Source organism: Elephantulus edwardii, unplaced genomic scaffold (assembly GCF_000299155.1).
Source record: "Elephantulus edwardii isolate Elephantulus edwardi_28Jun2011 unplaced genomic scaffold, EleEdw1.0 scaffold00208, whole genome shotgun sequence".
NCBI classification, from domain to species: Eukaryota; Metazoa; Chordata; class Mammalia; order Macroscelidea; family Macroscelididae; genus Elephantulus; species Elephantulus edwardii.
Window position 1 is genome coordinate 1,869,440 of NW_006399958.1, and position 10,084 is coordinate 1,879,523.

The following is a 10,084-nucleotide window of genomic DNA, read 5'->3' on the forward strand; positions in this document are numbered from 1 at the left end:
CTTTCACCTTATATGGTTGGTTATTCTAAGGAGTGAGTTCTTCCTTGGTGTTTGGGAACAAAATATTAGTACCATTTTCATGTGCAGTATACACAGGGGAATCCATATAAGGAGAGGGAACAAGAGAGATGTGAACAGATGAGGAAGAGGAGGAGCCGGAGGGAGGAGGCAGAGGATAAAGAAGACCATGAACATCTGGATCAGTTGGAACGTATGGTTCTCTCTATCCAAGGAACGAATTTGCAGATCTGGGTGTAGACGGCTGGATGTTGGGCAGAGCCACAGGGGTAAACACCCCATGAAAGGATGCCGTGCAGGGTCTCATCACAAACCAGGGGGCCACCTGAGTCACTCTGGAGACGGGAGGAAGGAGAGAGAGCACATTAGCGCACCAATGTGAGAGCTAAATTTTATGGCTAAAGCAGTTATGGGGAAAGAGCTGGGGTCGAGGTACCTGGGAGCAGATGAAGTTGGGTTGGGGTCGGAATTAGATTGAAGGTTGGTGAGTGGGAATGGAATTGAACTTGGGGCTTTAGAGGTTGGATTGGGGCATGGAAACGGAGATGTGGTGCAATTGGGTTTGTGGTTCTTGGCAAGTCAGGAGATGGAGATGGGATGGGACTGGAGTTGAGAATGAGTTCGGTGGATGGTGTGAGGATGGGAATGGTGTTGAAGATAGGGATAAGGCTAGGAAAGAAGTTAGGGTTGGGATTGGGGGTGAGGAAATAGAAGCCAAGTTGGGGAAGGGATTGGAGTTGGGATGTAGAGTGGAGGATATTGTTGAGAAACCAGTTGGGACTGATGGGTGCTATGGTCTTAGGGACAGGGGTGGGAGTCCTCTATTTTTTCATAGCCACCATATCTTCTCTCCCATGATTCCAGAGACCCTCCCTGACCAGTTCCTACCTGGCAAGGATCTTGGCCCTGATCCAGTCCAGCACACATCATGTTGTTGGTGACCACGCCAGGGTAGAAGACATCACATTCCTTCTGGCTCAGAACATTGACATTGGAGCATCTCAGGCCCCTGTTGTACTTCACTGATGAGAAAGGAAGCCACGTAACTTCTGGGCTCAGCACCACACAATTCTAGACCCAGGAGTCCAGATTCTTTCCATCTCAGGAACCAAGAGCCGAGCCCAGCCCCTAGCCTCCTCCTTCTCCTCCTTTGGATCTAAGAACCTGAGCCTTTAGCTCACATCTCCCAGCTCTCACAGACCCCAGAGTCCAGGTCTCAATTCCCTCCTCCCTCAGACCCAGGAAGTCTCCAACCTCGCCTCCTTCCTTAGACCCAGGAGTCAAGACTTCCAGCTTCCTTTTTGCTCAGGGCCTCTCTCTTTCCTCTGTCCCTTTGTCCCCAAGACACAAAGTCCCAGCTCTTGCCTCTTCGAGCTGATGAGGTGCCCCAGCCAGCAATCTGACACTGCTCTCCAGGCTGGACACACTGGTAGGGCAGGCGCAGGGTCTGGATTCGAGGCCCCAACACTGCAGGTCTCCCCAGCTTCAGCAACATGAGGTCGTAGTCGTCAGAGCGCCTGGGAAGGATGGGGCCTGAGCCCTGCCGGTATTTGGGGTGGATGATGGAGAGAGTGGTCCGGCGGAGCTGTTCGCCCTGGAGGAGCAGCAGGTGGTCATCTCCTACCCGAGCCCACAGAGGCTTTCTGGGGGGAAATCACATGGAGGCAACTTAGAAGGGACTGAGATTGCACCCCTGGTATGGAAGGAGATAGTGGCAGAAATGGGAAGCACACATTTGAGGCCAGAGGGAGGGGCGAATAGGGTTCAGAATTCTGAGTCAGAAAGGAGGGACGGAAGGATGTAGGATTTCTGGGACCTTGTCAAGGATTGAATTGTGTCCCCCGAAAATGTGTCAATTTGTCAGGATCATGATTCTTAAAGTGTATGGTAGTTATGTAACGATGTAATACGGCAAATGAGTGATGATGTAATCTGGCATCTGAGTGAAGGTGTAATTTGGCATTTATGTGATGATGTAATCTCTCCTCATGAGGTCTCTGTTCTGCTCCAATGTAAGGGAACTATGGTGGGATGACTCGCCATTGTTCAGTCTATTTCAACTCATAGTGACCCTATAAGACAAAATAGAGCTGCCCCATAGGGTTTCCAGGGCTGTAATCTTTTTTTTTTTAACTTAATTCACTTTATTTCTTATACAAAATCCACTATGTGGTGGCCACAGCTGGAGCCTGAGTCCTCTGCAAGGAGACTCTGGTGTGAGTTTTTACAAGATGGTCAAGGCTGTAATCTTTAGATAGGCAGATTTCCCTATCTTTCTCCTTAGGGGCAGCCGAGGAGCAATACTTAATCTAGTCACAGCCCTGATCCAAGCTCCACATTCGGACCTCTAGCCTCCTAAACTGTGACACAATAAACTTCTGCTTCTTAACGCCATCTACGTGTGCTATTCTGTTAGAGCAGCTCTCAGTCATTACAGAGACAGACGACTGAGTCTCTGAGCTTGAGTTCTTCAGGAATTGAGGACAGGCGGTCAGGACAAAGCCCAACTCTCCCTCCACCCAGGGGTGGCTTATAAGGTGAACATTTTTTCTAGCTTCAAACTCCTAACTGCATTTGATCCTAATTGCTCTCAGCAGCACACAACTTTGTGGGGAGTCGCCTGGGCGTTTGGCTCCGTCTCTCTCATGGTGAGCTCAGATATGACAACATGACACACTGACATCTGTATGATGATTGGGGGGGCTCAGTTTCATTGCTGGAACTCCTGTGTCTTTTGAGGGCCTACCAGCTTAGATGCCCTCTAACTACTTAAGCACAATCAGAGTGTTCTTTAGAGTCAAGGTTTGTGACACTTCATCTCACTCTCTTATTTTTAAGAGGAACCAGTTCCTAGAAAGAGACATCATGCTGAGAGAGATAGAGAGCCAGCAAAGGCAAGGAAGACCCATGACAGAAAGCATGAGGACGGAGCAGGGCAGGGCAGCATTAGGTAGCTATGAATTGTGGCTGATTCTGCACCTAACAGCAACCACCACCAATGTAAGGAAGGCGCTTTGGTGGTGGTGTGGTTAAAGCATTCAGCTGCTAGCCAAAAGATCAATAATCTGAACGCACCAGCAACTCCAGAGGAAGCAGGCTACTTCTGTAGAGTCATAGAAACCAGGGCCCCCTGGAGCTGTCCTCAAGGTCCACAAGGGTGCTATCAGTCAGAAGAATGAACCCAATAGCTGTGGGTTTGGTTTTTGCTTTCCAACCCAAGGGGCTCATCGTCTAGTCTTGAGAATACTCCCATTTACCTAATTTGGGGGAGTACGCCCATCAAGCCTTTCTCCCTACTTGGTCATGGTGACACTTGTCCCCCATGGATGATACTGCTAATATTTGAAATGTTGATGGCAAAACTTCCAACACCATCGCAACACACAAGCCACCACAAGCTGAACTAACAAACTGCATCTCACTGTTGTTGTATGTTGTCGATTCTTATAATGACTCGATGTAACCAGAGTACAACAGCCCCTAGAGTTTCCAAGGTTGCAATTGTTACGGAAATTGTCACATCTTTCTCCCTTGGTGGGTTTGATAAGTCGACTTTCAGTTGACATTGGAGCACTTAATCAATTGCTCCACCAGAGATTGATTCTGTTTATAACTCTCATTGCGATCAAGACCACTACGACTTAAATGGAAACCAAGGACTATCTGATCAGCGAGAGATGAGTCCAGAAATGTGAAGAAGAACCACACCGCTCCCTGGTGGCCACCACGCAACCTCACCTCGCCCCCTGCAGGAGGCAGTGTAAGAACTGAACCCCTTATCTTGCTGGGAAAAGTTCCATCCCACAGGTATTCCAGATTTCCCCCCTTAGTCTCTCCGCAACAACTCCACCTACTTGTGGTTATAGCAGTGTGCGGCCGTGAGCACCCAGTTCTTGTCCACCAGGACGCCGGCACAGTGGAAGGAGAGGCCATTGAAGAGGGAGACCTGCCAGGCCTGCGAGCCGCGCGCGCACGGGGAGCTGTAGGTCTCGAGGTCCGTGTCGGTGTTGTTTCTGGGGAGCAGAGCTGCTTCCGCAGCTGGAGAGAAAGAGGGAAAGGGGGGCGATCAGAGCAGGGGGACGATCAGAGCAGAGAGAGCAGGGCAGCGGCTGGGTTTGGGGTCAGGGTAGAACTTTGCTTTGGGACTACAGGAGAAGAGGAGGTGAGGACACGCTCAGAACCAGATGAGCTTTAGGGAGAAATTGTGGGATCGCGCGAGAATGAAAGTCAGTGGGCCAAGACTTAAAAATCACTGGGGAAATGAAATAGGGCGGAGCTGAATATGGAAGGGCGGAGACAGAACGTAGTATGGTAATAAGAGGGCGTGGCCAGAGCGCGCAAATCGGGAAGGGGTGGGGATAGAGCGTTGTTGAATGAGAAGAGGCGGGGCCAGAACGCGGCGCGCAGGGAAGGGGCGGGGATAGAACGCCGCTGGAGGAGAAGGGGCGGGGCCAGAACGCTCAAGTCGGGAAGGGGTGGGGACAGAACGCTGTTGAATAAGAAGGGGCGGGGCCAGAGAAGGGGTACAGAGCAGGGGGCGGGAATAGGACACTGCTGAAGGCGCAAAAGCCACACAGGGGGCGGGGCCAGAACGCTGTTGAATGAGAATGGGCGGGGCCAGAACGCAGCGCGCAAAGAAGGAGGCGGGAATAGAACCCCGCTGAATGAGAGGGGGCGGGGATAGAACCTTGCTGGGTGAAAAGGGGCGGGGACAAAACACAGCGACCCGTAAATGGGGCGGGAATAGAAGCGGTGGGAAAAATGAGCGGCACCAGAATGCAAGGAATGGAAGAAAATTGTGGATGGAGAGGAGGGGGGATTAGAACGGAGAGGAACGAGGAAGGGAAGGGTATACAACGTGGTGGGGCAAGAAGGAGACGGATTTAGGATGCAGGAGAAAGGAGAAAAGGACAGCGCTCAGAGACAAGCGATAGGAAAAGAAATGAGAGCCCTGGAGCAAAAGAGAAAGAGACGGTCACCAAAAGCTACAAGGACCGAAAGAATGTTAAGAGATGGAGAGGCAAAAGGGAGTTTGTTGATTGTTGAATGGTGGTGGCGCAGAAAGGTCGCGAGGTCGCAAGGGAATGGGGGCGCAGCTGAGTGAGGGGGGCCTCAGCTGAGTTGGAGGAGGGGAGCTAACCCTGCTCCAGGCTCCAGGTCACGAGGTGTTTCTTGGGACCCTCCCCCCAAGAAAAGAAGTGCAAGAACATATCCTGTCCACTCTCCACTCCTTCCCCCCGCCCCCAGGGTCTCTCGTGGCCCCCTGTCCCCCGCCTCACCCCAGAGTTGCGCCATCAACAGCGGCACCAGCAGCTTCTTCATGGCCTGAGCTCCAGAGGCAGCGGAGAGGTGGAGGTGCGGGAGTCTCATGTCTAGGAAGGGCGGTGGGGGGCCCGCAGGATGGGGTGTTAGAGACTCCTGCCTCCTCATTGCCAACCCACCTGCTCAGCCTGGAACCATCACCGCCCAGGGGTCGGGGTGGAAGAGGGAAAGGGGATCTTGAACCAGAGTCCTTTGGGTACAAGAGACATCATAGGGGCAGGAGGACCCGAATGGCTGATGGGCCCGATTTATTGTAATGGGAGCAATTATTCTAATGACTCCCCTCGTGGCGTCCTCGCGTCCTCCCTGTGCCCCAGGGGACTCTGGCAGTCCCGGTGCGGGGTGCGCGGGCGGAGAGGGGGGAGGTAGGCTCATCGTCACAGGTAAGGAGTAGGAGATTCGATTTGGGAGCTGGCAGGGGCAGGAGCCGCTAATCCGCCTCCCAAAGGTGGGGAAACTGAAGCTCACCCAAGTCCCTTGCCTGCGCCCCGAGGTTCCACACCCATCCTTTCTCGATGCTCCCCAACTTGGGTGGGGCGCATCCCACCTCACCTGGGAAAGAGGGAGGGGACCCAGAGGTTCCTCTGCCCTGCCTGTGGGTTGCTTCTGAATCCTCTGCCCAAGGACCCCAGGCCGGGCCTTCCCTTTTAACTCTGAAGAGCCCGGAAGCTTTCCCACCCGCCCCTCAGGGGCTCACCCCCTCCTTTTCCCGCTCCCTAATTATACTTTGGGTGGGGCGGGCACCCAACCTGGGCCCAGATTCCTGTCCTGGGAGGGGCCGGGAATACAGGCTTCTCCCTGTGCTATGCCCTGAAACGCCCTACTGCGGCCAAATCTGGGGTGGGGGGGGTCCCCCCATCTCTTTGTTCCAAGAAGCCTCCCCCCCCGCCCGTGGGACGAGTGAGTAACAGGTCCCCAGGGGACTTGAGGGTGGCAGGGATGGCGTTGGAGACAGGTGACGGAGAGAGAGGAAAAAGAAAAAAATCAACAAGGAAGCACATACCTCCCCTGAACAAATAAAAGCCAGATTGTTGAGGGGGTGGCAGGCAGGTGGAAATAGATTGAAGGAAAGAGTGGGAGAGACAGAGACTGGCTCAGTGACAGAGATAAGAGAGGGAAGTAATAGGCATAGAGGGATGCTGGGAAAAGCCAAGGCCAGACAAGGCTAAGAAACACAAGAACAGGAAAAGAGACACGAAGTCAAAGGAGCTGCAGATGCAGGGTATGGAGAGGGCTGGACTCTGATATGCGTCAAACACTGAGCTGGACCAGCAGGATCCATGCATGTGTATCTGGTGGATAGATAGATCCCTCTGGTGATTAAGGTGCTCCCTTCCACCTGTGTGTGGCCACCTTGGCCTCCCCATCACCTGTGTTGTCTCTGGGTGACACTCAGGCCCATGAATCACAGGACACCTGGATGGAGCCAACTCCCTCGTTTCAGTTGAGGAATGGAAAGTTCGGAGATGAGTGATGACTCATCCAAGAAGGGGCCACGCAGTAAATCATCTGAACAGCTGTCCAAACCCAATCCATTACGAACAATCATGTAGGAATGAATAATACTAACCCCCCATTCCCGCCCAGCCACTGAGTGTCCAAGGCTGGAGTCTTGACAGAAGTCCAGACTCATATTTCTCTTTTGAAGAGGCTAGTGTACTTGAACCGCCAACCTTTTAGGTAGCATTTCATTGTCTAAATCTACTGTACAATTCCCGACCTTTGTGCCACCTTCCTCCCTCTGCAAGGCCGAGCAGAACCTTGAGAAATATCCAAGGGAGCTCTGGCTTACCCGTTGCATGGACTGGTGGTTGGATTCTCCATTGAGCACGAACCCCAGAATTTGTACGTAACTTTTTCTAGCGACAGAAATGCTCAGTATTTTCTGTCTAACTCTGTCGTCACCTGCCATACATGGCCAGTGACCATCTGAAAGGTGTCTGGCTAGAGAATGAGGAGCTGCAGTTCTGATTTTCGTTGCCATTTAAACAGCCCCACGTGGCGATGGGCTGCCCAGTGGGCCAGCAGCACAGATCTGATGAGTTAACTACTACCTGTTACAAAGGTTGGAAAAATTCCTGATGGTGTTCTTCTACTAAGCTGACTCTGTGACAGACACTGGACTTTGCATCTACACACAATTTTAAAGAGAGGGGAAACTCTGCTTTAGTCAAGGACGTGTTGTTTATAGTTAAAAGGCCACATTCAGCTTCACTTCCTTGTTCTTCTGCTTAAAGGTTTGTGACCATGACCAAGTGACTTTCTATGTGTCCTTCACAGGTGTGCCCACCTCTGTGAAGACTAAATTAATGGATACATTTAAAATCTCCAAGACCAACTTCTGGCACTGTTAAGGATATTAAAGGCTAAGCACTCAAAAAATTCATTCACCCAGTAAATGTTTATTGAACCCTTGGTGTGTGTCAGGAACTGTCTCAGGGACTTGGGATACAACAGTCAACAATACGAAAGAACTGGTATCGTTTTCTGGAGTCACAAGTTAGTAATGGCCAAGATTTGAAGCTAGGCCTTGCTGATCCCAACTTCCACGTCCGTTCCAAACCTCATTCCCCTCTGCAGCGAAGGAGGCCATAAAAATATAGAGTCTTGGCATCGTTGGCTTGGACCCGACTCAGAGCTGAACCTCCAGCGGGTTTTCAGACGCAGTAAAATCACACAGGAGGAGATTGCCCATTTTTCTCCTGCAGAGCAGCTGGTGGATTTGAACCGGGTGCTTTTGGGGTGGCAGCGCAACTCCTTTCCACTAAGCCACCAGAGCTCCTGATTAAATTAGTCCCATAGTATTTAAAGAATGAACAAGAACCAGATCACCAAGTAAGGATTAAGGTTGTTGGGCTGTGGCAAGCTGGTGCTGGCTAATTGCTTTTCATGGTCTTCTGGATCCAGTCCACGTATTTGCATACTTTTGTATAAACACCAGGCTTTTTGCTAATAGCACATGGGTCCTGGCCCCAGGAGATAATGCCTTGTAGAGAACCGTTACAGACCAGAGGTCCCCCAGAGTCGCCCTAGGAATGAGAAGAAAGAAGGCCAGTCAGAGGAAAGGGAAAGGGTTGGGCATAGTATTATTACGTAGTAGATTAGACAAGTATTGGGATTGAGGTTAAATCTGAAAATTGAGTTGGGATTAGTGATAGGGTTGGGTAGGAGCTTGGAGTTAGGGGTGGGAATAAGGGTGGGGTTAAAGCTCAAAATTAGTTTGGGCCTGGGAATGGGGGCTGGGGTAGAGGTTGCATTGAGGTTGGCCATGGGAATTGGGAGTAGGGATGAATTTGGAAATGCAAGGAGAGGTGGAGTTGAGACTTAAGCATGATTACAGACGAGGGATAGGAATGCGGCTGGAGACCCAGGCCCTTGCCCGCTGACCTGGCACGAGTCCTTGCCCTCTTTGCGAACACTGGCACACACCATGGTGTCTGTGATGTTGCCGGGATAGGCCTCCTCACATTCCTTGTGGTCAATGATGGTGATGTTGGCACATCGCAAGGAGTGAGGCAGATGCACTGTGGAAACAGCCGGAGAAAGTGTGGGCCGTGGGGGTCCCCTTCCCCCTACAGTGAACCCTCTGTCTGGAAGGATTCCCTCTCCTCGTTTGCAGCCAACTCTTTTCTCGGCTTGGAACACTAGCAATAATAATAATAGCATTATCGAGTAAATTCTTGATGCTCTATCAACAGGCTCTCTGAGGCCACCTTGGAAAGTAGGTGTAACGATTCTTAGTTTAGAGGGTAGAAAACCGAGGTTCAGCAAGGTGAAGCCACTTACTTAAGGTTCTGCCACCACCAAGCTGTAGATCTGGGGTTACGCGTTGTGTTTGTCTAACTCTAAAGCCCAAGCTTCTGCCTCCACCCTCCTCAGCCCTTACTTTAATACTCTTCATTTCAAATTATCCCACCAATGACACCCCCAGCTAAACTTCTCTTATGTTATGATGATTCTCACTCTTAAAAGTTCTTCTTGTTCTCGGAATCTTCCCAATCATCACACACACACACACACACACACACACACACACACACACACACCCACCCCTGCCACGACCCCCAATGTTCCCCTTTGGAACCCATACACTGGGGGCTGGATGTGGTGCCCCAGCCAGAAATAAGGCAGCGGGTGCCAGCAGTAACACAGTGGGATGACAGGGTGAGGGGTCGCACTGCCCGAGTGATGAGAGCTGGCCTCCCCATTTTCACCAACATGATGTCGTTGCGGTGGTCTTTGTTGGGGAGGCTGTTGTTGTACTCTGGGTGGGGGAAGGACTCGGTGGCTGTCCGGGTCTGCTCACAGCCATCCTGTTCCTGCAGATTGTGCTCTCCTAGGTGCACTATGTAGTGGCTGAGGTAGGAGAGATGACGGTCAGAGAGGAAAAGGCAGGGAGAGACATGAGATGCGGATGTGGGGGTGAGACACGACAGGAGAATTAAGCGATACCCGTGATAGGGAGACACATAGCTCCACTTCCAGCCTTGTTCCCATCTGCTGCCTACACGCCCCCCCATCCAAGATCTCCCCAGTGCAATACACAATCCCGCTCCAGTGCCAGCATCATCCCTTACCACTCCATTTCAGCATTCCATTACCTTTCATCTCACCTGGACCCCCACCCATGACCAACGCAAAGGCTGACCCAATGCCATCTTTCAGCCCCACCCTTCACCCTCCAGACATGCCCCCCCACCCTCGGCCAACCCATTGACTCTGCTCTCTCTCCATTCATCTCTGC

General features: G+C 51.7%; 2 protein-coding genes across 4 annotated transcripts in view; both read right to left on the reverse strand.

The window, feature by feature from the left end:
- Positions 1-200: 200 nt before the first annotated feature.
- On the reverse strand, positions 201-5,388 carry KLK10 (kallikrein-related peptidase 10). The gene is made up of 5 exons (XM_006897285.1): positions 5,298-5,388; positions 3,873-4,056; positions 1,384-1,661; positions 907-1,040; positions 201-353 (listed from the first exon to the last, which is right to left on the reverse strand). The coding sequence occupies exons 1-5, from the start codon at positions 5,386-5,388 to the stop codon at positions 201-203; spliced, it is 840 nt and encodes a 279-aa protein (XP_006897347.1).
- A 2,828-nt stretch (positions 5,389-8,216) lies between these two features.
- Positions 8,217-10,084, reverse strand: part of KLK11 (kallikrein-related peptidase 11) — a 4,505-nt gene continuing 2,637 nt past the window's right edge. For 2 of the 3 annotated variants that reach the window (XM_006897287.1, XM_006897288.1), the window contains exons 4-6: positions 9,431-9,696; positions 8,728-8,864; positions 8,217-8,369 (exon numbers count right to left, since the gene is read on the reverse strand). In XM_006897287.1, the coding sequence (XP_006897349.1) occupies positions 8,217-8,369; positions 8,728-8,864; positions 9,431-9,696 (556 nt within the window). Of the gene's footprint in view, positions 8,370-8,727; positions 8,865-9,430; positions 9,767-10,084 lie in introns of all 3 variants that reach the window. The other variant, XM_006897286.1, reaches the window with a different exon arrangement.

Coding starts and splice junctions, on each gene's coding strand:
- KLK10 (XM_006897285.1), bottom strand. CDS start 5,388: ATGAGACTCCCGCACCTCCACCTCTCCGCTGCCTCTGGAGCTCAGGCC. Junction 4,057..5,297: donor GTTGATGGCGCAACTCTGGG/GTGAGGCGGGGG, acceptor CTTTCTCTCCAG/CTGCGGAAGCAGCTCTGCTC. Junction 1,662..3,872: donor GCACACTGCTATAACCACAA/GTAGGTGGAGTT, acceptor ATTTCCCCCCAG/AAAGCCTCTGTGGGCTCGGG.